Below are 27,714 nucleotides of genomic sequence, written 5' to 3'. Positions count from 1 at the left end.
TGCATTTCTCTTTGCTATGGCCCACCAGAATTTTAGATAAGGGTGAAAATTTGTCCGTCCCTCGAGGTTTCATGGGATTTCGCATCACATGGACCGTTTGGATTAGACGCCCATGACACATGTGCAGAGGTGCACAGGTGAGCATGACTCTCTCTCTCTCTCTCTCTCTCTCTCTCTCTCTACACACACACACACACACACATCTGCATGCATGGATGGATGTATGTATGTTCGGATGGATGGTCAATTGGTTAGATGGATGTATATATGTGCAAGCACATGGATGGATGGATCATGCACGTGTTTATATACGTATTCGTCATTATATGTATGCATGCATCCATGAATAGTTGGATGGATAGACGAACGGATGGATCGTGCATATGCTTGTATGTATGTGCACACAGATGGATCTACATTTTTTCTATGTTTCCCCAATGTTTCGATACATGCTTTTAGGCCCTCATTGAAAGTAAACTTAATATTTGATTCCTAAATATGCAAATATGCTTCTTTTTTGTTATTATTTTATTCTTAAATACACAAATATGTGTATTTTAGCATCTCTTGAAGTATAATTGAAAATTTCCACCATTTTCCCATGTTTCTCCGGTGTTTCCTTAAGTCAACGTAACATTCATTTAGACCCCCATTAAGGAGAAATTTATTCTGTATGTATCTTTTTTGCAATTATTTAATTCCCAAATATGCAAATGTGTATTTTAGCATCTCTTGAAGTTTCATTCAGAAATTCCACTATTCCCCTGTGTTTTTCCAATGTTTCCCTCTGTCAGTGATACATTTCCGAGTACAGCCATAATATTGACGATGTCAATACATGTTTCCACATCCCCAGCCAGCGATACGTAACGATACCAATACTACGTACACTAGTTGCACATGAATAAAATTTCAAATGTGGATATACTCATCCTAGGCATTGTCCAGGTTGTCTCATGAGATTGTCATTTCTAAGCTTGATCTTACAATAGTCTCATAAGCTGGATTGCTGATGGAACACAAACAGTTTCATAAACTGGATTGCTGATGGAACACAGACAGTTTTATAAACTGGATTGCTCATGGAACACAGACTTCCATGAATCATGCACAAGATTCAAAACATTTACAGCATAACAGACATCAGACATCCAAACCAATTGTGAACTTCAGAATATTGATTAAGACAGGCGACCCAAGCAGGATACTTTGATGCCCATATATATATAAAATAAAAACTAATTTCTTCTGTGGTTAATACATAGAGGAACTTGCAAGCTCCTTTGCATGCCAAGGAGCTTGGCTCTACAATAGTATCCCAACCGAAAAACAGCATGATATTGCAGATGGTCTGGTGCAATCCATGTAAATAACAGCTCAAGCTGCTGCTTTCTCACAAACAGCGAAACTTCCTGGGTTGATGGTAATGCTCTTTGTGCAGTTATCAGTTTTGTAAATGCCGACCAGACGATCCGCCAACTCAAACATGTTATTTCTTAGGCTGCAAGTAACACGAACAAGTAATTGAACATTGATGCAGTAGGAAAGATAGAAACTGCATACAGGATCTACTAAAATTGACATTGACAATTCTACCGTGAGTCCTATATTGATAATTGCAATAGCTGAGGAAAATAATGGTTTGAATCAGCTAGGAACTATGGGTGCCAAGGATAACAAAGAAAATACACCAAGTGTCTATATGTGCAACACAACCCAAAAATAAATTGCATGAGCCTGACCTTAAACAAAATGAATAAACAAAGAACACGGCAAATATACCTTATAATTATGAATTGTGCATCTTTCGTGCGATCCTTTACATAATGGCCCACAATTGAGACATTCTTGAAATCTGCAGGACCATACAGAACCAGGGTAAGATTATGGGAAAACAAAAGGGGGAAAAACATACAAAATTTATCACAAGTTTCAGTATAGGTACCCAAAGCAGCATCGATCTCATCCATTACATAGAGGGGGGTGGGCTTGTAGTGGTGAAGTGCAAAAACAAGAGCCAATGAACTTAGTGTCTGAAAGCAAAACAGAATATTGACAGCGTTCAGGTCAAAATCCTACAATTCAATTCTCAAATCCAATAAAAAGATTTCTGAACTACATGACTTCCATTTGACAATCCTTCATTACTTTGTTTGGGTTTTTAAAGTTAGCGTCATTACATGAAACAAAGCAATTTATTCTTAACTGTTATTGTTATTACTGATATATTGCATATAGTTCTGTAGTATCTGTTTATCTAGATCCTCATTCAATTTGGACATTATCAGATAGGAGAATTGCAAAATGAGGTTTAAAATTTCCCTTACGGTAGCAAAGTCCATCCGAGTGAAAGTGAACACTTATAACCCTCATGGCTACTGATGAACTGGATAGTGCCACATGACTGAAGAAACTTTTAGGAAGTTTGTTAAAAGGAGCACTTTCTAATCCATGGAATGATAATAGTCGGCACCTGAAGCTTACCTTGAGAAATTTTTATTTACAGCCAGCATTAGAAAATGGCTTCATTTAGTGACTTTTTGCTTTTAACTTTTGTGTCCAAAGGTGCCTAGTCCACAGGTCCTTGCTTGCAAGGCATATGTGCGCCTTTAGTTATTATGTATTGGGCTTTTGGATTCAAGTCCATTTGTCTGAAGCAAAGTGAAATGGATTCAAGTGTGGGAGTGGGGAAGTTTCTGTTTCAAATTGTTAGTAAGTAACTAGAAAGCAAGAATGGAGCACAAATCAAAGCAGGAGATGTGCCTAGTTACGTCTGTGCAACTAAGTCTTGGACAGCTGAGCAAAACTTTAACCTCATTTTGCAACTCTCCCTCACCATATGACAGGAGTAACGTGAAAGTGTGCAGTGTTTCCATCGGTTCCCATGCAATTATGTCAGCGCCTAATTTACATGGCGGAATGTGTTGTCTACTGTGATTGCCAAGATTTACCTTCTCGCCACCAGACAAGTTTGCAATGTTTTTCCAGCTCTTCTTTGGGGGCCTGACACTAAAAACCACACCTTCGGAAAAGGGATCTAGAGAATCAACTAGTTCCAACTCCGCATCACCTCCAAGTGTTATCATCTACACACGATAGCCCAACTTAGTAAAAAGAATGGCAGAGTGTTAACTTAAATGTTAGCATAAAAAGAAGCAAGGGAATCTACGGATTTAAATAAAAAGGTGAGAAATGATTTCCCTGGATAGTCATAAATGAATCGGTCAGAGAATTTCAATTGCTAGCACTTCACATCTTAGTTACAAGCAGTTGCAAATGGGATAGATAATAAAAGGCAAAAGATAAGCAAAAATATTCTAGTGCCTGAAAGCATCTCGAACTATGGGCTTCCGTATGGTAATTATGGCAACCAAATTAGAACAACTTTGCAAGTATCTTATAGATAACTTGGAGAAGGGTTTTGTTGTACTTACCTGATACATTTCCTTCAACTTCAGAGATATTGTGTTGAAACCTGCCATGAACTCATCTAACCTGAAATCATGTTCAGTTGGGTTGCAAAAGAATTAGGTAGGTATTACAAAACAACAATATGAAACAGGTAAAGAGTCCTTGACATTTGGTCCCATGTTCCAAAGCTCGCTGATGGATCCAAAATTCATCTAGGTTGACTCAGTTCCACAAAATCTTAATGTCATGTCCAAACTCTTATTGGACAGAAAAATCGAGTTGATAATAAACTCATGACACAATCTTATAGAATCTAGAAGTTTCTCGTCACATTTATAGATTGAATTTCCTATAGCTGGGACAAGATTATGATGATAGATTCAATCACATATAAACATTTGGTTGGGGTCAACAAATATCATTTACTAACCTTTTCTTTCTCAATTCATCATATTGCCTCTTTAATTCATCACGCTCCTGAGTCACCATGTTCAGTTCTTCCACGCGCCGATTATATGAGGAAGCCTTTTCACGATATCTGTCGAAACAAAATGCTTTTCATGAGAATATTGAACAACATAGATGTAAAATCCATGCCTACTACAAAAACCAGTCAATGAGAATGAATTACTCCGAAATCGAATCCAGGTTTGGATTCATGTCTTTCAGCTGTGCTTCAAGTAATGCCACCATTTCTAGTGCTCTTTTTAGATCACAAGCCTCACATAATGTCTCACTGTCCAGGGTAGCTTGAACCTTTTCAGGATCTATTCCATCTTTCTGAATTCTGCATTTCAAAATGGTTATGTTCAAAGACAGACATGTTTAGAAAATAGCAACTAGCTCACTGGATCTCAAAGAAATGCTCAGTCAACAGGGTGCTTACTGTTCAATTTGTTTCACAAGATCCACCTTTATATCGTCAAACCTTTTCTTGTATCCCTTTCCCTTAACTTCCCATTCCTTAGAGAGCTTCTTTATATCTTGTAACTTGTACTCAGCATCAACCTGCAGGATTGACAAATTTTTAGTGCAGATTAATGGAAGAAAGATTTAACTTTATAGCATTGGTGACAAATAAGCTGAAAATGAAGAAATGTTTCCATGTGAAAATTACCTCTGCAGTGCGCGACTCATCCATCATTTTCTTTAGTTTGTTATATTCTGTCTTGGCTTCATCCAGCACATCTCTATGTTTCTCAATGAGCTGTAAATGCATTCAAAATATATTTATATAGGAAAAAATGAAAAAGAAGTAAAGATAAAAAGGGCACGCATGAAGAAGCTTGTATATGAGTATGATTGACTGATATAAGCTCCTATGATATTTATATTAGTATTGTAAGTGCTGAATAAACCTCTTGTGTTTTCTTATAATTTTCTTGAACAATAAATGCTTTTTGTTCTATCTCTTTGAAGGCAGCTACCATCTTCTCCTTCTCACTAACAACCCTTTCTTTCTCTTTCTTTGACTCTTCAATTCCCTTCGTTAATTTCTTTATTGTTTTCTCACCAGTAACTATTTGAACCTTACGGCGGTTGATCTCAGTGCTAGTTTTATTGATATCCTGTTGACAGAGAAAGGGGTGAGCATATTAAAATAAGCATTCTTTTAATGATTTCACAATGTCTTGTAAAGCATGCACTTACAGACTGAATCTTTTCAACTTTTAACTTTTGGTTTTTAAGCCTTTCACCACCTGCATTTTCTATTTTAGTTTGAAGCTCCGAAGCCTAAAGACACATAAAACATAGAAGTCAATGATATATTTATATAATTACTCATGAAATTCCGGAGGTTTGGGCGAATGGCAAGCGTCGTGGGTGTGCTCCCCACAGATGCAAGTTCGATTCCCCTCCCCGGGATTACCCAATGCATGTGGTTTGTGGATGATTGCATGCATCCACGGGGAATAGTCTTTCCTCAAAATGGGGCGGGGACCCTAATGTCCATAAAAAAGAAAAATGAAAAAAAGATTCTGGATGATAAGATGATAAAAACTGCACATATACATCAAACATATCAGAAAGCATAATGTTTTTAAGTTCTTGAGAAAACAAGACACTGAAGGTAGAAAGCATTAATTCTTTCAAGAATTTGGTTCAAAGTGATAAGGGCCATATATATATATATATAGAGAGAGAGAGAGAGAGAGAGAGAGAGAGAGAGAGAGAGAGAGAGAGAGAGAGAGAGAGAGAGAGAGAGAGAGAGAGAGAGAGAGAGAGAGAGAGAGAGAGAGAGAGAGAGAGAGAGAGAAGAATCATTTGCAAGCACCCACCTTTTCATGAAGTTTTTTAGAGCCTTTAGTGAGCCTTTCAAGCTCCTTTTCTTCAAAAGATATAATTCTATTCAGCTCTTCCAATCTATCTAGTTCTTCTCTCCTCGGCTGTGATGCAACCTTAAGAGAATCCAGCTGTTTTTCAATATAATCGTGTTGCGTATTTAAACTGTCTATCTGTTCAGCATGGAAAAATCAATAACGTCAAGAAGCTAGTAGCACTTTTAGCCAACACAGGATATAAAATGTGGAAGCGATCTTTGAAGTATCAGTAAAAGGAAGAGTAGGGGAATGCATGCTCATTTTTCTGTACCTCCTTTTGACTTTTGGCTAATTCCATTTCTGAATGGGCTGCGGCTTTTTCCGAGGCCCGATAACGCCTCATCGCATCACCAATCCTTTGGCGTAAACTGCCTATCTCATTGACAAGCTCAGCAAGCTCTTTCTCAGCATTTGCAACAGCTTCTCCTGAAACACTAACTCGGATAGATGTCCCCATCTTACCACCCCGTGGCTTGCTTCCACCACCAGTCATCGTACCTGCCTTGTCAAAGAGTGATCCATCCAGTGTCACCACACGCCGGAATTCTTTGTTCCCACCATATGCTATCCTTGTGGCCTGATGATGCAATAGGAAAAAAAAAAGGGGGGGGGGGGGGGGGGGACTCAATCAGGAAACATACAGATTACAGAGAAAGAAACACAAGCACCAAATAAGGTCCTTTTTATTTGAAATTGACGTCACCCTTAAATTTGATTGTACTCTTCAGGGAAAGACAGCATAATAGATTTTACTCACACTAATAGATTCCCTTTTTCCTTTCAACAAGTAGAAACTATGCAAAGCAAAGTGTAAAATACAATACTCACCAACCACTGCAAAGATGTGCCAGTTCAACACCACAATTAGCCAAGATATCATTGCGTTTGCTTCCATGAAAAGATGGAGCACCTCAGCATAGCCCAACTATCTATAATTGCATTGTGGCTGACAAAGGGTGCTTTGAATTTTGCGATAAACTAGGGGTGCAAACATGGTTTTAAACCCTAGTTTACTCCATATCAGGCTAGACAGCATAAACGATGTTGAAAATAACTTAAACAAGCCAAGTCAAGATGAAACCAACTCAGCTCACTCAAGGACGAAACCAAATCGACAAGGTTTCATACGATATTTAAAACCATGGGTGCAGAAAGTGGATTCTCCAACGCCCATCCCAACTCGAATGTTGAGGTTGTTTCCCGTGTGTCACCCCTTAATACGTGTCAGTTTAGCATGGCAAAATGTTTCTACACATGTTCCCCAAGGTTTTGGAGCAATCCATGTAACACTGCTTGGAGGACATTATGGAGGAAGGGAATGGAAGATCTTACTTGATCGAGGTCTTTAGCAACGACAGTATTCCCAAGTGCAGCAAAAAAGGCCACCCTCATCCTTTCATCCGCTACACTAACAAGATCAAAAAGGCGTGGGACTCCTTCTGGGGGATTAACTTTCTCGTTAAGCTTATGTAAATGACGTGGTACCTGTTCCTCCTGCACGCAAGAATTGGAAAAAATAGGATTCACACTCAAGGAAAAAATATAGATGGCATACAATGAAAATATTATGTACCAAAGACGATGCCAATAATCATTTCTACAAATGGCTGCCGATTCTTATAATACCATATATCATGATCATCAACCTTGTCCCGGCTATTTGGAGTCGGCTATAATTCAGAATATACAGGTTTCTGATTTGGATATTCTGGATCACTATACTTTGTAAACAAAGGTTAAATTACAAAAGCATTCCATTGTATAGATGCTTGATCATTTCGGATGTGTTTGGTTGCAAGAAATATCATGACATTTTATGATATTTAGCACTAAATTAGACTGATTGATCATAACATAGCATGGAATTTCATGATGTTTGTTGCAACCAAATGCAGTCTCAAGTAAGCAAAACTTCTTTTTTAGTTAATAAAATGAAACATTTTTTGTGTTTTAGTTTTTTAAATAATCTGACAATACTTTCTTTAAGAAATTTATAAAATTTGAGTTGTCACAATGTTACTCATCCTTTGTGTCCTTGTTTGTATGCCTCAGAAAAATCTCAATAAAAGCAATTCAATCAGGCAAACAACAGATAGAGCAAGTGATGGGTACCAATATCATAAAAGTGGCAACACCAAGATTTTTCCTTCGAAGAAGCTCTACACATGCTTGTGCAGCCACTGTTGTCTCCACCACAATAAAATCAAGTCCAGAACATGCTGTTGATATAGCAACATCATATTTTGCTGCAAGGAGATGGAATTTGTCAAAAAAAAAAAAAGAAAGGAAAAAATCTCAACAAAAGCAATAAGAAATAGTAAAACATTGATCAACATAGGTTTGGTAATAAACAGAAAGGCAAGAACGTGCACCTAGCAAAGAATTAACATGAACTTCAGAATCATTCTTCAAATGTGGTCAACCAGAAAGGTCAAACAGTGCTTAGACCACCTAACAACCGTTTGTATATTCCAAGTTTACATGAGAATCTTTACAGGACTACCAATTTTTTCCAGCACTTGAATAAACATTGGAATGCAGTCATTTCACAGTGATGTAATGATTCTAACCACCCGATAAGTAGCCTATAGAATGGACAGGCAAGATTATTCATGGAAGAATAGGCCTGATCAACAATTTAATCATCCACTTGGAGAGGCCAATCATGGATTGTGTTTCACGCAGACATTCTGCCATGTGTTGAAGCTCCTGAAAAGGTGGATTGTCATTGTTTCCTTGCATATGCTTAAACCTGTTCAGGCAGTATAAAGCAAGACTCCCCGTGCTTGAAAGTACCATAACAAGGTCACAGGAGTTCATAAGCTTGATCACTGGGCTCAGGGCAAAAGACATCCAAGAAGATGGTGGGAACGCACATTTCGACCACACCCCGGTGCTAAGGAAGAGGAAAAGAATCATGAAGCTCAGCTCAACAGAAGTGATCCAAGGTGAGCAGGATAAAGGGGACAATGAAACTTCACAAGGGCTCAATTTCTTATTATGGAAGCTCATGGGCTTCCTCAATTGGTTGCTTCATTTCAAAGCCTCTCACCCCACGCTTTAGAGGATAAGGGAGGAACTTGTGGATGAGGTTTTTGGATGACACATGTCCTACAAATGGTTGAGTTGCAACCACTCAAGGGCTGCCAGGTTACACGCAAATGATAGGATGTTCCCAAGACAATGAAAGATAACAATCCTTTGTCAACTGGTCAACAAGACACGAGATTCTCTGAAAAGATCGCACTTCCAGTAAAAATCCAAGTCGTCCATTAGGTGGGACTACTTTGTAAATGCCCTAGGCCAAAAATCAAGTTGGTTCACCCATTAAGTGGGCCACAATGTACAAAACAAGTGAAAAATATAAACAACAAATGTATAGCTTTACAACTTTTAAGCTGTGCAACTAGACAATAGTACCCAAATGCTGGATGGCTTGGGTGTTTCCTGAACCTGCCATCTTTGCATGTGTCCTGGTGTTCTCAAAATCTTTCTTCTCAAGGTAAGCCCTAATTAAACCATTTCCTCCCTTCAACTGTGTCTCCCCACCTGCGATTCAATACAAGCCCTGTATCGATGGCGACAATAACCAATCCCCTCCATTAAATCTCCCTGTAACAACTTAGTGCAACGATTCTTTTAAAAAAACAGGTTTAATTCGATTTTATTTTATTTTATTTTTTTAAAGTGTTTTTTTAGATCTTTCAATATACAAGGAGTTTAAAACACTGATGCAATTATACGAGTTTTTCTTTTCAAAGCGCGGAGTTTTTTTAATATAAAAAAATTGGTAACTTGGCTTCAGCATTTTAATTAAACCAGAACATTCAGTAATCTATCATTGGCCCTACTTAATTAGCAATATAGCTAACCAACTAGTAATATAACTAAGTTTACAGTTGATATTACAGGTGAAATTCTTAAAAAATAATCAAACAATCAGTTTCGAGTGTAGTGATATGGAATACAAGTATACCAGAACATCTTTTCTGTCTCTCAACTTCCTAAAGTTTTGATGTTTTTCCCTATTGCATTTTTTTCAGAATTTTCTTGTTCCGTTTATACCTCAAAGCCACAAGCAATAACTTCCCACACTTATGCTTTCAGAATTATACAGGCCAAAATTAAGGTCATCATTGGGCATGCGAGTAGTTTAAAGAATGGACGTTACAAAAAGAAGTGCTTCACATGTTTCATAACAGCAAACTTTAAAAGGAAAAGTAGTTTTGAATTAAGGCAATGCATAATTATCATCAACATACAAGATATCAAGCTCTACTCGACGAATCTGCCCACTATATGCTTGTTAAGAATGATAAAACAATGTCAAGAATTTTCGTAACAATTCAGAAAATTGTCAAGTAGGAAAATATAAGTATTTTTCTCCACAACCGTCCATTCTAAACAATTCAGTACACTATTACCTTGAATACTTCTCTTGAAGATTCTATCCATGGAACTTTGAAGTCCAAAAAGCTTATCAGTAGGCTGCATTTACACTAATATGTAACTGATAAGATATTTGATAAATCTCACCATCAATGGCACCAAGGTCCCCTAAACGACCATAAATCCCCTCTATTTGCTTCGATTCTTTAGCTTGCAATACTGCTTTTAGTACAGACCCTTGACTCTTTTCCATTTCCAAAACTGACAGAAGCTCTGTGACCTTTTGTCTAGAAGCTTGTTCAAGAGGAATAAGAGCATCTTGCTTGTTAATGCATTCCTGTTAAGAACTACCCCAAGTTTAACAACTGAAATGGTATAGGAAAGATAAGAAAGCAAATGAGAGTACGATGGAAGCGAATACCTGCTCCACTTTATGAGCTTCTAATGTTTCATTCTTCTGTTCCTCCAAAAAACTCTGAAGCTTTTTGATGCCTGCATTCTTTGCTTCAATTTTATACACTATATCACTCATCTGCTGTTGTGCATCCTCAAAAGCTGCCCGACCAGATTCATGCTGAAAGCAGATGAGAATGCCATTGATCAAACTTATGGACAAAATTACCATGTTATTACACAATTTAATAAAATTTGTGACAATAAAACCATTAATATTTGTTTGTTTCATTGATAATTTGATATCCAGCCATTCCATATGAAATGGCAATAGAACAAATTATCAAAATCATTCCTCTGAATAGCTTCCTTTAGTATGTCAAGTGTCAAGACTCAAAATACAACAGTTGCACCTTTTTTTCTAAAATCTTTCTTTCATTACATGCAACATCAAGTTTTCCTTTATGCTCAATCAGTTGTTTTTCCCATGGTTCCAGCTCTGCACGGACCTCTGCTAGCTCAGATCGATACCTCTCAGTTTCTTCTGTATTTCACAGAAATGGAAGCAACAGTGCAGTCAAAACAGTAGTACTTGGCACAGAAAAGATAGCAATAAATGCTACTCACACAAAATATATTATGGCTAAACTCACGATTGCAGATATGAATAATGCATCAAACAAGTAACACAATTGAATTTGATTGATTGGTCATTTCTAAATTCTCAGCAATAAAATGACTACCAGGATTCCACTAACAGATGCCTAAGTAGACTACAATGTTGACAAAAAAGGCCCATAATTTGCAGGACCTTCATGAACATATGTACTGCAAAAGAGAAGGTCAGGAACTTATTTACCACAAAACATAACAATCATAAATGAATTGTTATAGAATAAGAGGAAATATATGGTCAGGATACACCCTGATGCACCGGTCCATACAAATGGAGACCATGTTTCAGCAATCCATATTGTCATTCTAATTGGCCATGCTATGGATGGGGAACTCCTGACAAAATCTCCCTGATCGGAGGTTTAAAACCCTTCGATCTGTGGCTAAAAAACAAGGTCAGGAGAAAAATACAGCAAAAATCCAGAAAATAAGACCAAAGATAAGGCAGCTAGGATCTTCAAATGCATCAGCATGAATAAGAGAGTTCTCATAATAGGTGATTGCAGTATCGATCAGCTGGTACTATCCACATAACAGTGTCAGTACCAAACCAGGCTGTAGTGGGGAAATTTCTCAATATTGATTGATACACCAAAATATATTGCAAGGTATCCATGATATAACGATACATTGCAATATTCTGAAAATACCATTGCTATAAATTTCCTGATATCAATGATACATATCGCACATATTAACAATATTGCACTTGCGTCAGTCCCCTTCCAAAAATATTGAAAATTTTGCATCAAAACAAAATTTCTCAGAATTTTTGTTGGGATTACGTTAATAATGGGATTTCTACCAATCCTTTTGATTTGTTTGGAGAGAGAAGGGGATTTGGGTGCGGAAATCAAGATTGGAGAGTATTTACTGGAAACCCAATCAATGAGTTTTTGGAAATTTAAATTGGTTTCTCTTGTTTAAATTGCTTCGAATCTGTGGAATGAGATTATTAATCCATGATTTGGCAGGTTTTGCATGCTTAATCATGAATTTTCTCAATCAAGGATTTTGACCTTTCAGTTCGAATTTGGGGAAATTTGGGGAAAGTACAAAATTTCCCTGATTTCACCCATTTAACCTGCAATTAAAGAGTGGAAAAATCATGTGAGAGGGCTACGAGGCTGGTCTATAGATTGACAGAACTTTTTGAAAATTTTAATTAAAAATATAAAAATAAATAAATTTAAAAAAGATTTACTTTGACTAGATGTTATTTATGTATTTATGAGTGTATGTTGATATTATCATCCTTATTGATTTTCATAAATAAATATAACTTTCAAAAAATAAATTGATTTTTTTTTTGAATAAATGCAATGCACATTGTGGGACTGATTTGGCCTTTTAATGTATTGGTTGTGTTTTCATACATGTCATCTATGATTAAAATTATATGAACTGATTTTGAATATAGTTGCATCACTTTTGTGAAATAGGGCATAGTTTAAACTTATCATGTGTACTTATTTTTTATTATCTTTTGAGTTCTAAGTGTGTATTAATGTCTTTTTTAACATCCGTTGAAGTTTCATTGAAGAATTTAACCAATTTTTCATTGTTTCCAATTATGCGATACATGCAATATTTCCCGTGCAATGCCTAATATGTTTCTGCATCCCAAGGGTGCGATACCTACGTCGATACCGATACTGAAAACACTGCTCATAATGTTGAGAGGAGCCCAAGATGACAAAAGTCACAGAACTACATGTCTTTTAAATCATATACAAAACCAACAGCCATGAAATAACTCACATTCAAACTAGGAAGAAAAAAATTTAATGAGCAAAAGGAACAACTGAACAAGAGAATGCTAAAATGGAGAAGATAAAAAAGCAAAGCTAGATTGAAGGTAATTTATAAATAGTAATAACATAAAGGTTCACTAAACATTATTGTTAGTTTTTTGCAAAACCAATTAATATGCCTCATCATAGCAAACAATATTGAATAAGATCCTCTAGTTCTATATTGATTGTATAAAAATAAATAACACAACCTTTTGAGTGCTCTTTAATATCCTCTAAGACTTTTTCTTCATTCAACAGAAGCTGTTGTAGTTTGGGTACCTCTCCTTCAAGTTTTGGAATAAGATTTGTTGATTCCTCATTCTGCTTTACAATTTCTTCAATCTTGGACAAATCCTGCAATGGAAACAAGTTTAAAAGAAATGCACGTGTTAACTAAAAGCCAAAGAATATTCCTCCATACCTTTTCCTGCTTGTCTTCTAATTTCTTGATTTGTTGCTTCATGTGCTTAAAATCCTCGCGATATTTCACATCCTGCCTTTCAAACTCTTTAAATTCATCTTTACAGGTTCTAAGGTCATTATCAAGTTCCTGAATGTTTCACCAAACAAAATCATTGAATGCAATTAATCATCACAAATGACAATTACTTTAGCTAACATGGATCGAAAAGGACACAGTAAAGAGTAGAGAAAAAAGAAAAACAAATGAATGGAAAAAAAAAAATCGAAGAAAGAAAATTAGAATATATAATAATGATGATGACGAAAATAGGCACAAAAGCTACCAGGGTGCCACAACATAAGCAAGCAATCAATAAACAGAAAATAATAGCAAAATCCCATAAGCCTCCAAAGCAGGGATCGAAAACCCAAACTCACGACTCAGGTAGAACCATGACCATGTTGAATCATAGTCGGACCAAGTCATGACTTGACCTATCAGGAACTTGCTGTTAAGCTTTTCGTCACATTTGAGTTTCCAGCTCAATTGTGCATGTAACATAAACACGTGTATCTGACCCAGGTTACATTGCTAGCTTAAAGGTTTAATCAAGGCCAAGTCTTCGTGTCCGAAGCAATCAACAAGTCTTAATGAGTCAGGCCAAGATCTTGCATTATTTTAAATAGAGTGATGCTCCCTTGAAAACCGGTGCATAGGGCAGTTTTCGTGTACACGTAATGGGCAAAATGTGTTAGACCCCACCATGGTGTTGTTGAAATCCACTCCTACAATCAAATGCATCACACCATGTTAGATCCAGGGCCCAAAAATAGGCTGATTTGTGATTCAGGTGGGCCGCACCAAGGGAAACAGTTGGGAGGGAACAACCATCCTTGATTTCACCAGGGCCCACCTAATGCACAAAATAGTCATTTTTTTGCATAGCCCTTCATTCAGGACACATGAAGGGGCTTGACGGTCCAAATTCAACTTACAAAGCACGATAGGTCCCATATAGAATCAAGTGAAAGTCGGCTCGGAAGAGTGGGCCTATAGGATCTGATGGACTACACAATATGGAACCATCACAAAAGCCAATGATGAACGGTGCAGGCCCAGCGGTCCACCTAACCACTACAGGAGCATATGGGTCTGATCACCCCTCTAGTTCTAAAGTAAAGATGGCCTCAGATTTTGATAAATGACTTGGATCGTTTAAGGGACGGGCCAAATGGACAATATTAGCCTCTCTATTTTTCTCTATGGACTCTCGGAGTTACTGGGATGATTTTCATAAGAGAACCTCACCATTTATATGAAAGCGTTGGGAGTGTCGATGAGGCTGGATGTTACCCAAACTCATCCTATCTCCTTATCCAATCTAAGTTCAAAGTTGAATTTGACATTCAACTTCAAACCACCAAGAGAAAACATTTTTTTTAAAATCAAAGGGAAAACCTTGTGGGACCCATCCACTAGTGACTGCCCACAAGTGGGCCCCACAAACCCATGTCCAACAACTCCCACTCAATCACATTGTGGGATAGGCACAAAGAAAATTGTTCAATTAGCTCGTCTCATAACAATCAAAACTAAACATCATGATAAAAAGAATCAGAGGCGTAGGTCTAGCTGGACCATTGTTATCTTCTCACAGGTGTTTAGGTACTAAGCAACCACCTAACTAGCAGTCAATAACCCAAGCTTTGCAATGTATATCTTATTCCGCATGACCACACTGGATGGAATTAACTCCCAATCTAGAGTACTTGGCGCACTTATCCAACTTATCAAGTTATTTTGAAAACTCGGTTTTTGCAAACATCAATTTGAATCATTATAAAGTAATATTCACACACACACACACACACACACACACACACACACACACACACACATTTAAAAAGAATATCATTTGTAAAAATCTGTCAAAAACGCAATATTGTCAACGAATAAGTCTTAAAGTGTGTATTTATAGTTCTAAAAACTTGGTGTGGTTGTCATGGGAGCTTTCCCACATAAATGTGTAATTTGGAATCAATCAAGCTGCTTTCCTAGCGTAACTGAGTCTGACCAATCAAGGGTCTTTCATCATCATACACTACGGCAGCAACATTCAATCTCATCCTCCTATATACAAGAGGAGGGTAGCTAAGGATACAAAGAGTCACCTACGGGATTGATTACTTGCATGTTGCAATGATTAGATCGAATCAAAGCAATCTGTAAGATCCCTGCACATGGTTACAATTCACGCTAGAAAGTAGACAATACCAGGCACATGTCAGGTCTACAATATGCAGGTCGTCTCACATGAGGTATGACTCATCTCATATCCTCACAACCTGAATTTTAATTCATGCCATAGCATTGCTCACATGAAGAGCAATGGAGTGATTATATTATTTGACTTGATTGGTCTCATCTTCAATCTTTTAGAACTTAAGGCGAATACAACTCACCCATATTTCCATCCTCTATTATTCACAATAAAGGGAGGTTCACACCTCAGCGTATGAACATCACCCCAGATGCACCTCTCTTGTACATTCAAGGTTGGTCAACTTGTGCAAGTGGGTGACCGGCCTGCCGACAAAGGTAAAAATCCTACACAATCTCAAGGTAAATGTTGATGATCTACACACTTAGTCTATATCAATGCTCAATACTAAATAAAAGGAAGGCTTCCAACAAGTCGAAGGAAAGAAAGAGAGATAGGGCAATATCCATCGTTGTCGGCTATGGCTCCGGCAGTGACTGCATTGGCGGCCATGTTTGTCAACAGCGACAACAGCTCGCTGTCGGTGGCCTACATTCGACAGGGGGAGAGAGAGGAGGAGAGATTAAGAGAGAGAGAGAGGGCTCGTGCGAGGTTGTCGCTGCTTGTAGCGAGTCTAGCGACTATAAGCATAGTTGTTGTCGTTGCTTGTAGTGGCATCCATGGCAGCATCCGCTTCTCGCGGAGGCAGCGGAAGGGAAGAGAGAGGTATAGAGAGGCAGAGAGAGAGAGAGATGGAGAGCGATAGAGAGAGAGAGGAGAAGGGGCAACGGCTGCCCATTGCCGTGGCTACCAGTGGCTTCGACGGGAAGCGGCGATGATCACCGCTACCGATGTTACAATCGGTGGCCATGAAGAGGAAGGGTTGCTCATGATTTATTTTAGGGTTTTGAAAACCCAACAACCTACCATCCTTCTTCATCTAATTCCTCTATTATTTAATTTCAATTTCTTCCAATCTCTCAAATATTTCATCTTTTCTATCAGGTAAAAAAAAAAAAAATCTCAAGATTTCAACAAAAAACCCTTTCATTCTTTTCTTTCTAGATGTTAATCCAGATTTCAAACCCCCTCAACCCCCTCTAACGTTCAAACCCTCAATATCTCTTTCTCCATGACTTAATCGAATATACCAATATTACTCTCGTTTTTATTAATTCCTCAATATTTCACTTCCATTTGTACATTTTGACACGAAGAATTTTGAGGGAAATAATAAAACAAAATAATATAAATATGCAAATGATCAATATATTTTAATAAAATAAAAGCATTAACAAAAAAAGATAAAATCTTAGATTTAATTGTAATAATTGTAAAGGCCTAAGTACCTCAATACGATCCGTTTAGCATTAAATCGGAGATCCGTCATTGAATCTCTCTGATACCATTGACATCGGCCCAAAAGAATGGGCCCGTAAGATCTGACAGTTTACATGATATGAGATCTTCGTAAAAGTCAATTACGAGCGGTGCAGACCCAGCAGTCTACCTAACCACTATAGGAGCAGCAGAGCGGGTGAGTATGATCACCCCTCTGATTCTACAGTAACGATGGCCCCGAATTTCGATGAATGGTTTGGATCGTTAAAGGGACATGTCAAATGGACAATATTAGCCTCTCTATTTTTCTCTATAGACTCTCGGAGTTACAAGGATGATTTTCACGAGAGAACCTCTCCCCATTTATAGGGAAGCGTGGGGAGTTTAGATGAGGCTAGAGGTTATCCAGTCTCATCCTCTCTCCTTATCAAATCTACGTTCAAAGTTGAATTTGAAATTAACTTCAAACCACCGAGAGAACTTGGATTAAAAAATCAAAGGGAAAACCTCATGAGACCCATCCACTAATGATTGCCCACAAGCGGGCCCCACAGACCCATATCCAACATCAAGGGCATGCGTTCCCTTCCCTTGATGTCGCCCACCTAAATTTCAGACCAACCAAACTTTTGGGCCATATGCCTAACTTGATGGGGTGCATTTTATGGGACCCACCCCATTTTGTGAGCTCTCTCTCTCTCTCTCTCTCTCTCTCTCTCTCAATATGTGTGATTGTTGTCAAAATCATATCAAGTTGATATTAATCACAAATCTGTAATGATCATACAAATATTGTACAAATCCTACATTTATCGTATCAAATCATATGAATCATACGATAATTGTGGACTGCATCAATGGGGCCCAAATTACATAAAATAAATTTTTTATTTTTATACATTTTTACTTCTTGTTTTTGACCTTTTTGCTCTCAAAACACATAAGAAGGCACTCTACAAACAATCCTCATTTTTTTCTTTTGAGAGGAAGAAAGGAGATTTAAGGATTTTGATATTCAAAAACCAAAAATAAAGGAATAAAAATTTAAATTAAAAAAAAAAAAAAAAATCTTTCATCGTTCAACATAATTGAATGTTGCTTTTTACAATGTGATTCTACAGTCATGAAAGGTAGAAAGAACATATATTATATCCATCAAAAATAAAAAGAAAGAACAAGTATTATTTAGGTTTCTCACATGTTTTCAAGGTAAATTTCTTGAAAGACAAGAATCCTTTAACACTATCACAATATGTTACCAGATACAAGTTCCCTATAGCCAGTAACATGATATGAATGATAAAAAATGGACAATTTGATGAGTTTTGAATTTTTCTTGACTTGTTAATATTTTCAAATATTTTCAATTTTCTAAGAAAATCAAAATCTCACGATCTGTGATGCAGTTTGAGACTCAATTCATTCAAACCCTATTGCAATTTGTGAGACAATAATGATTATGATGACGGTATATGTATGCATATAAATGTTTGGACATAATGATATCAATCACATTGCACATATTCGAAAGTGCATTAAATAAAAATATAAATTTCCATTTATCACTAACTGTATTGTTGTATCTAGGATGTACGCAACACTTTGCTAAGTAGATATGAATCACATTTTCTAAATCTACTGCATGACTAGAACAATTGCACCACAAGCTAGTTGAGCCCATCCCATGTTAAAATTGCGGTTCAGTTTTTTTTTCCTTTCTTTTCTTATATTCTTTAATCAAAACTTATGATGTTCCCGTATAATATTCAGGCCCTTCTATATAATGATATTTTACGGTACTAGACAAATTGACAGGCTCATCTACAGCTTATCATAAAATAAGTTTCTAAATGGAAAAAAAAAAAAAAAAAAACAGCAATCAAGCCAATAAACTCAGCACAATAGAATATCACTCACTAAAGAATGGCAGAGGATACATTTACCACATATTACACAAAAGATACAGACCTTTAATGGAATCTACATTCCATTGCATTTCATAACAATTCGAGGTCCATGATTTAATTTTTGAAGGCAAAACAATTATTGTAGATAGATCAATCATATTATAATTTCAACAAATATAGAGAAGGCAGTGTTTTAAATAGCGGTAGCGTGATGCGTAGCGCTCAACCCTCTATAGCGTGTAGTGTAAATACGCAGCGTGTAGCATAAGCTACACAATACTTCTATTTTTTAATTTAAAAAATAGAACAAATATAATAAATAGTGGAAAAAGGAAAAGATTATTCATTTTATCAATTATAAGCATGTTCAAATGATTTATTAGTTATCATTTATCAAAAGCCAATCCACATATATAACTCAAATCAAATAATTATCACATCAACAATTTTCTAAGCAAACCACTTTAATTAATAATGTCTAATTGAAACCATAAGTCACAATTATGAAAAGAAATAAAAATCCCATAGGTTAAAAGTATCAAGTACAATACAAGTGTCACATTCCTCAGCATTAAATACAAAGAAAACATGAAAAAAGTAATAAAAAAATAAAATAGTAAAAAAATGCATTGTAGCTTACGCTACGGACACTACGCGCTACATAGTTGTAGCGTACATTACGACCCATGTAGCGTACGATACTGGGGATTTATGCTATTTAGGACACTACGTAGCGCTACAGCCACACTACACTACGGGCGCTATTTGAAACACTGAGCGAAGGTCATATAGAATTGACCAAACATCCAAATATCAAACTTCGTAACCTTTTTTCTTTCTTTCTTTCTTTCTTTCTTTCTTTTGAAAGATATCATCAAACTACCTACCTAAGACATTGATAATTTTCAGAAAAGAAATGGAAATAAAAAGTAGTTTGCTTTTTCTTTTTCTTTTTCTATTTAAATAAAAGTATCTGGGAAGAAGAGTGACATAGACATGCAATGCATACCTCTTGCCTCTTCATATACTTTTTGTGTACTGCCTCAAGATCCGTCAATGTTTTTGTATTTTGCCTAATCTTCTCCCTGAAAATGGTACCAAATTATCATAAATAATGTTTTAAAATTTGCAAAGCGCAAACTTTCCTAGGCAACCCAAAAGCTACCTTTCATCCTTGAGATTTGCTTCTAAGCTAGAAACATTCACTTGCAGTTCAGCAACATGGGAAGCAGCATCTTCAGAAGCCAATTTAGTGGCTTTCTCCTGCCATTTCAAGAGTGACAGTTCCTTCAGCATATATGCCTCCGCCTCATTCTTGACACTCTGCAGAACAGCAGTATGTAGAAATAAGTAGATTCACACTTGGCAATATAAAACAAAAAACACAACCACAAAAACTGTTTGATATGTATTTTATCCCTAAGAATTTTTCAGGAAAAGAAAATTCAACCTCCAAGCTATCTCTTTCTTTCTCTGCTAACTTAACCATTTGCACCACCCCAGATCTTTTCTCGTTAAGGGATTCCAACCTACAAAAACAACAGATGAAGCACACATTTTGGGTCAACTATTTTATTGAACCAAAATTTGAGGCACACAAGTTGCCTGCATGTTTATTTCATTCCCTTCAATTCATCAGCTAAAACTCATCATCATCATCATCTAAGCCTTATCCCAACTAATTGGGACAGCTATATGAATCCTTTTCTACCATTCCACTCTATCAAGGGCCATAACTCTAAAACTAACTTTAAATTACAAACAATCATGAATCCCCTGCACCACTTCATTTTTCAGTGAATTGTGTGATTCATTTGCTTGTTTTGACAATTAAGGTCCACTTGGATGACAGAACAGAAACTATTTTCTGGGAACTCCACTGTGGAAATGCAATCTTTCGAATGAAGTTTCTTCATATTCATTTTATCTGGAAATGTTAAATGTATGATGGTGTACGTTTTTCCTGATTGTCTCACAATGTTTTGTTTAGATGTCAAAGTATGAAAATCATTTTTTATGGAAAGTCAATGCAGTGCAATGCAGTTATCAACGTCACTGCATCTTTTGAACCCTACTCCAATATGTCATAAAATCTCCTCACTAGGGTTATGTTAGAGAAAATTTTCTTTCTTTCTTGAGTTTGATTATGTTAGCCCTTGTTTCAAGCTGGGCTGTATGGAATGCCCTAGCTTTAGTCCCATAAGGTCCATTCACAGGTCCACGTACTAAGGCCCATAGGATCACGTTTTTCAAAACAGCCGAAGCATCTCTCTCTCTCTCTCTCTCTCTCTCTCTCTCTCTCTCTCTCTCTCTCTCTCTCTCTCTCTCTCTCTCTCTCTCTCTCTCTCTCTCTCTCTCTCTCTCTCTCTCTCTCTCTCTTCTTCTTCTCATTGTAGCTTCTCATGAGCCCTCAAGATTAGCACCATGTTCTTATTTAACAGGTTAGAAACTTTTGTGATTGTAATAGAAAAGGGCAAGTACATTCATCCTTTTTGTTGAAATAGGATTAGAAGTAATGACAAATTGCAGTTTGTGTTCACCACTGCTTTCTAAGAAGGTGGGCACCCATCCACCATACATACAGGTATCTCAATCTAGACCATTGAAACTGTTGGCCCACTGTAGATGAAACATATCATGAAATTTACACTGACCGAGAGTTCTAAATTCCATCAGTAAATTCCAGATAGTTAAGATCGTCCAGTTAGTACGAGTTCCGAGCCTTTCAGCCATGTTCCAGCCTCCATCCATTTAGCCTACAGGGCCCTTGAAACGGAGGTGGATTCCCAAACACATGTTGAATCTACAGTGGATGAATCACCCAAAGTTCGGAAAATGAGGGTGAATGCAGACAGTAGTCTTGCCCAAAAATAGGGAATTGTATGGTCCTCCAAAAACCATGTCCAGGGCTCTAGGTACTTGAGCTTGTACGAATGAGTCCCATGTATTGGAGACACAAACACTATCATTGGCCAAACCATGATGAATCGTTCCCAAATACTCCTAAATTTCTTGACTGCTATCGAAGTGTTTGCTTTCTTAATTAGAATATGGACCATATTGTTCTAAGCATTGGTTTAGAGCTTCCAATAAAAACATCAATTATCACATTACGAAGATTTTTTCTTATGGTCCATTTACAATGGATCCCCATGCAACCAATGGTATGTCATTGATATTGGTCCCCACATATCAAAAGTCAAAGTCCAAAGATACTGCACATATCCTCAACTTGAGGATAAATATAATTTGGGCTAGACTCCAATCATAGTTCACCACCATCTAAAAAATGCTAGTGACTCTTCGACCGTACACATGGTATAGTTGTACGGTATCCAGACCATCCAAGTCACCGACCCAATTGTGGATGGAGCATAACCCAAAAATTATGCTGAGAAGAAGATAGTAACCAGCTGATTTTGCCCTTGGAATTTGGAACAGGAATGTTTTACTTGTAACCAACTAACCATCCATTCAATAGCCATCAATTGGATGGTTGGATTTATTGATCAGTGTAATTTTAGGTATACACTCAATGTACAATGTGCACCACAATTTGTATGGTCTAGATATCCATACATGACTGGTACATGTAAGGAGGATGAGCCACCATCATTTTCAAGATAGTCCCAAAAGAGAGATACAAAAATGGCCCACATCCGGCTAAAAAAAGGGTCCAAAGATTGGTTGGCAAGATTAAACAATAGAGGAAACTTCTGGGGTATGGTCCATCCAAGGTTCAAGTGGTCAGTGGTTTGGATCACAAACTCATGAGCTACACTTTACAAACTAAAACCTGAGTATTCTGACCACATAAGAGATAAATTTTGTCACCATGATCATATTCATCATCTTCCCCATCTTTCCCTTCAACAATCTCATCAAACCCATCATCGTCATTGTTGTCACCATCATCACTGGCACCGTCATCATCATCATGGCTTCTTCCATTGAAAACCATAATTTCCTTTTCCCACTCTCTCCTCATTCATGATCTTCACTCTCTATAAGGTTAAAAGAAAATCACGGAAACTGCATTTTGTGTAAAGAACCTTCCTTTGCATTCCATGCAAACTGAATTAATGCTCCAAACAGCGTTCCCACAAACAAATTTTCAGAAAAGACATCATCCAGACATGCTATGAAATAAATTTTCAGACTAAAAATTCACCCAACACCATTGCATAGTGTTTTTAGGTGTTATCCAAACACGCTCTGAGGTTTGAATTGCCACTCATTTTGAAGTCAATAGAATTTGAATCATAGCTTTAACAACACTGAGCATATGACTAGGGCTGTCAATAGGCCAGACCCAGCGTTGGCTTCAGCCTGGACTCTAAACTGGTAGGGCCGAGCTGTCAGGACGGTCCTATTCAAATTTTGTTTTTGCTTGGCCTGGGCCTGGCCCATTGACAATCCTACATGTGACCAGCAGGCAACAAAAGGATGTGCGTATTTGAATGCGAAGACATACCATATTTCACACCAGAAGAAACGGGAGAATAGAACTTACTCCTTATTGGATTCTTCAATCTTTTCAATGTATTGGTTAGTTCCAATGATTTCCTCCAGAAACTCAAGAAAACCTTCATTGTGAGGCCATTGAGCCTTCGGCTTCATTAGAGAAATTTGCTCAACTTCACCCTGAAATTTCAATGATAAAGAAATTGAAAGAGAAGGTAGATTTTGATGGTGTGAAATTTTTTTCACAAGTAAATAGGCATTTTTCAGCCATCAGCCCATCACCTACCTGAAGAATCAAAAACCGATTGTTATCCAAGTCCACTCCTTTTCCTTTCAATTTCTTAGTGACCTCTGTAAAATTACTTCCACGGTCATTTATGTAGTACTTTGAAGAATTGTCTCGAAATGCAACTCTAGTAATGACAAAGTCACTTCCTGCAAGAGCTTCATACGTTCCATCATCCTACAAATAGTCATGGCATTCATAAATTGGAATAACCATTGGGGGAAAAAAGACAAGGTGAAAGAAGTGCATCATGTATGACAATTTTCTTTTTTTCTTAATGAATTAATAAAAACTCAAAAGAGGAATGAAATTGACACAAAAGGAATGGTCTCACCATATCAATTATCTCCTGAAAGTGAACAGAAACGCCTGCACTGTCCAAGTTTTGGTGATTGGTAGAATTGTGTATCAACTCTGAAACTTTATTCAGGCGCATCTTCACATATCACAAACAAAAACCAGCATCAATGCAATTAATAACATGGTTAAAAAATCAAAATTATATATGGGCTTGATGAGGGCCCAAGTACCATCAATTCCCTACTCAATCAAGTACTTGATTGAGTTTTCCAAATTAAAAAGTCTTCTTCTTCTTTTTTTGTTTAGAGAAAAAAACATGGACAGATGTGGAAAAAAAAAATTTGAATTCCCCTAATGTCATAGTTTCCTCAGTTTGAGAAACAAAGCAAGAGAGAGAGAGAGAGGGAGGAATCAGTTTCCTTCTCCTAGCTTTTCCCAAAAAGCAAGTAAAACCATTTCCACAAAAAAAAAAATTTTAATGCTATATGTGGAGTTCCACAGTTGCAAGAGACAACACTTGTTGTCTGACAATTGACCTTAAAACATTTCTCCTGAAATGACAGTCCAATCAAACAGTGATAAGAAAATCCCCTTCCTCCCCTGCTGCATCAGATTTCCACTTCTAAGTATTCATCCTAGCTTTTTCCAATTCCAGGTTTTGGTTTCACCCTACCAAAAAGGCCCTTAGTGCAAAGTTCCTGGTTGCCCAAGTGCTTTAATGACCTTTCCAACTGCTTGATGGAGATCTCAAGCTTCCGAGCACTTCATTGAATTTCCACAGTTTAAAAAAATATCAAGTTACCTCCTTGACTCAAACCAAGTCAGCAATGTGAAGTCTTATCAGATTCTAAAACTCGTCAAACCAGTCCATTTGACAGGTTTCTGAGCACTAGATAAACCAACAATGTCGACCCTGATTAGATCCCACATATAAACGGAGCTTACCTGCTTAGCTCTTTTCCCAAATACAAAGAGCATTGCATCTATGACATTGCTTTTACCACTTCCATTCGGACCCACTACCGCCGAAAAACTCTGCAAATAACAGAAATTTCAAATGAGACAATAAACACATGAGTCAAGATGGAGTGCACAAAGCAAAATTGAGTGAAATTCACACTCAAGTAACCAGAAAGGGACCAAATCTAGTGCCATTGGAGGCATGGGAGGTATCATGCCCCATGTCATTGCTGCACATGTGACATGCATGCACTAGATCCAAACCATCCTTTCAATAGGTCAAATAACGAACGAGCCATAGACCAAAAATCACACAGTTCAGATGATCCTAGCCCCTTAATCAGTGGAGTAAAGATGGATAATAAAAGACATGAGTAAGCAATGGCTCAAACTCAGTGGGAAAAGTCCATTTATTAGATGGTTAGGATGGACATGGATTAGGTGAGGCAGGGGTAACAGCTTGGTGGGTGAGGCCCTGACCGTGGGGCCCACCTTGATGTATGTGGTGTATATCCACGTCATCCATCCGTTTCAACATCTCTTTTTAGAGCATGGTCCAAAAATTGAGGCAGATTCAAATCCCAGGTGGACCACACGACAGAAAAACAGTGGTGATTGATCACCCACCATTAAAAACTTCCTAGATCCACAGTAATGTTTATTTGCCATCCAACCTGTTGATAAGGTCACACAGACCAGGACGAAGGGAAAACACAAATAGCAGCTTGATCCAAACTTTCATGGACCCCAAGAAGTTTTTTATGGTGGGAATTCAATCCCTACTTGTGTGGTCCACATGAAATTTGGATGTGCCTCATTTTTGGGACCATGCCCTAAAATGAGCTAGCAAAACAGATGAACAGCGTGGATATACAACCCATGCATCAAGGTGGGTCCCACAGCCAGGGCCTCACCCACTAAGCTGTTGACCATGCCTCGCCTAATCCACGCTCCGATAGACTAACCGGAGGAATTTTTTTTATGGGTTTAGGCAATCAAGCTGCAAGAAGCCTGGTTTGAGTCATGATGTTTATGTGGAATGTGTATGGTATAAGATCTCGAGCCATGCCTCCATTGTTGTTGTTTTTGTTGTTGAGTTAAAAGGAAATGACAAAAATCAGAGAGAATAAGGGAAGGGAAAAAGGCAACCCTAGTAAATTACCTTATGAAAAGGGCCGACCCTCTGCTCACCAGCATAAGATTTGAAATTCTTCATCACCATTTCCTTGATGAACAGCCTCGCTTTCCTCGGACCTTGATTCAGGTCCGAATCTACGCCCGTAAATCCATCGCTGTCTGTGGGAATCCCCATCGAATTGAAGCAGGGAAATCCTTACAGTGACCGGAGAGAGAGAGAGAGAGAGAGAGAGAGAGAGGGAGAGGGAGTATTCAAGGATGAAAATCTGCAGGCCAGCTGATCGAGCAAACGTCTCTCTCTCTCTCTTCGAGTGGTGCAAACGCGACTCAGGCGCGGGAAACTAAAAAAAAACGCTCCCGCTTTCGAAATTCGAGAAGTTAATGCGTTCGAAGGGAGCGAATTGGATACTGAACGCTTCGGTAGCCAAAACGCTACTGAAGTGACGTGGTAAAATTCAGTTGGTTGAATGCCATGAGCGTTTTCTCTCCCAATGAAGGCTCTTTTCTTTGGAGTTCCGTTAGACGGCCCTCTCCGTTTGCCGGTGCACGCGACCAAATAAGGGGTAAACGTTATTTTCGACTCATTTCTTTTCTTCACTCCCCGGATGAAATGACATCACTACTTTCCATGAGTGTCATCGTGATGTATGTATTGTCCATCCATTTCGTGATATCATTTTAAGGCATAATCCAAAGAGTGAGAAAGATCTAAATTTCAAATGCACTCTACCATAGTAAACAATAGAAATTGAATGCCTACTATTAAAACTTCTTTGGGCCACAAAAGCTTTCAATCAGGCTAATGTTTATGCTTTACCTTATTCCACGTCTTTTATAGCTTATAAAAAGGTTGAATCTCAAATAAACATCATGATCAGCCCCAGGAAGGTTTCAACGGTAGCAGTCACCTCCTATTATTTTCTATGGTGAGGTCTACTTGAACTTTGGATCTGCCTAATTCTTTTCTTCACTCCCTAAAATGATCTCTTCAAATGGATGGATGGTGTGGATACAACACATACATCATAGTGGGCCCAAAGAACACGGTGACGTGACATCGGTAGCAAGAATAGTTACCGTCTGGTTCAGTAGCCAACCAGTGCCCCAACTCTATTTAATTTAAAGAATTAAAAGTCCTCGTCCTCTGCAAATTACAAAAATGCGGCCACAGGAGTATTAAAAGTAGTAACATGTCTAGGTGGCACCCACCATAATGTTTTTGATAAATCTATCCCGGCCATCAGTTTTTCTAGATTATGTTACAACAAAGACCTAGCAATGATATTAATCCAAACTTCTAGTGGGCCACACGATAGGAAAAGGTGAGGATTAAGCTTCCACCATTGAAATATTCAAGTGGCCACAAAAGCTTTGGATTTTATTAATGCTTTTTTTAATTTCAGTTCATCCCAGTAGGAATGACCTCATGAAAATAGGGATGACATATATACATCATGGTGGACCAGGAAATTTTCAACCACAGAATTCCCCCACATACTGTTTCCAAGCCGTACGGCCCACATGAGTTGTAGATCTGCCTCATTTTTGAGCCTATATTATCAGATGGTACGAAAAAAATGATGAACAGAGTGGAAGGAAGTTCATGCGGATGGCTTGCCAGAGAAGGAAGCCTACACAATGATTTCTCACAAATATCATTGTGTGCCCCAC

At 37.7% G+C, this 27,714-nt stretch overlaps 1 protein-coding gene across 2 annotated transcripts; it reads right to left on the bottom strand.

The window, feature by feature from the left end:
- Window positions 1-1,041: 1,041 nt before the first annotated feature.
- LOC131230268 (structural maintenance of chromosomes protein 4) lies at window positions 1,042-26,273 on the bottom strand. Of its 2 annotated transcripts, XM_058226098.1 has the most exons (28): window positions 26,069-26,273; window positions 24,892-24,981; window positions 23,981-24,082; window positions 23,647-23,823; window positions 23,410-23,540; window positions 20,347-20,425; window positions 20,062-20,219; window positions 19,906-19,981; window positions 13,407-13,535; window positions 13,195-13,339; window positions 10,928-11,058; window positions 10,543-10,695; window positions 10,269-10,458; window positions 7,845-7,978; window positions 7,065-7,226; window positions 6,004-6,309; window positions 5,691-5,867; window positions 5,062-5,145; window positions 4,770-4,979; window positions 4,529-4,618; window positions 4,298-4,419; window positions 4,043-4,198; window positions 3,842-3,949; window positions 3,435-3,495; window positions 2,952-3,086; window positions 1,946-2,033; window positions 1,783-1,855; window positions 1,042-1,501 (listed from the first exon to the last, which is right to left on the bottom strand). In XM_058226098.1, the coding sequence occupies exons 1-28, from the start codon at window positions 26,216-26,218 to the stop codon at window positions 1,378-1,380; spliced, it is 3,741 nt and encodes a 1,246-aa protein (XP_058082081.1). In that variant the 5' UTR covers window positions 26,219-26,273; the 3' UTR covers window positions 1,042-1,377. The 2 variants fall into 2 exon arrangements, with proteins under 2 accessions (XP_058082081.1, XP_058082082.1); XM_058226099.1 differs by lacking the exon at window positions 23,647-23,823 and having other exon boundaries at window positions 26,069-26,271.
- Between the last annotated feature and the right edge of the window lie 1,441 nt (window positions 26,274-27,714).

The sequence above is a fragment of the Magnolia sinica genome, chromosome 17, assembly GCF_029962835.1.
Source record: "Magnolia sinica isolate HGM2019 chromosome 17, MsV1, whole genome shotgun sequence".
NCBI lineage: Eukaryota > Viridiplantae > Streptophyta > Magnoliopsida > Magnoliales > Magnoliaceae > Magnolia > Magnolia sinica.
This window is presented reverse-complemented; position numbering and strand designations above follow the sequence as displayed.

Bases quoted from the DNA above. Each gene is read 5' to 3' on its own strand.
- LOC131230268 (XM_058226098.1), bottom strand. From the start codon at position 26,218: ATGGGGATTCCCACAGACAGCGATGGATTTACGGGCGTAGATTCGGAC. The intron at 7,227-7,844 runs GTACCCATCACT...TCTTGCGTGCAG, and splicing joins TTGCCACTTTTATGATATTG to GAGGAACAGGTACCACGTCA. The intron at 2,034-2,951 runs GTAAATCTTGGC...TTTTGCTTTCAG, and splicing joins ACTTGTCTGGTGGCGAGAAG to ACACTAAGTTCATTGGCTCT.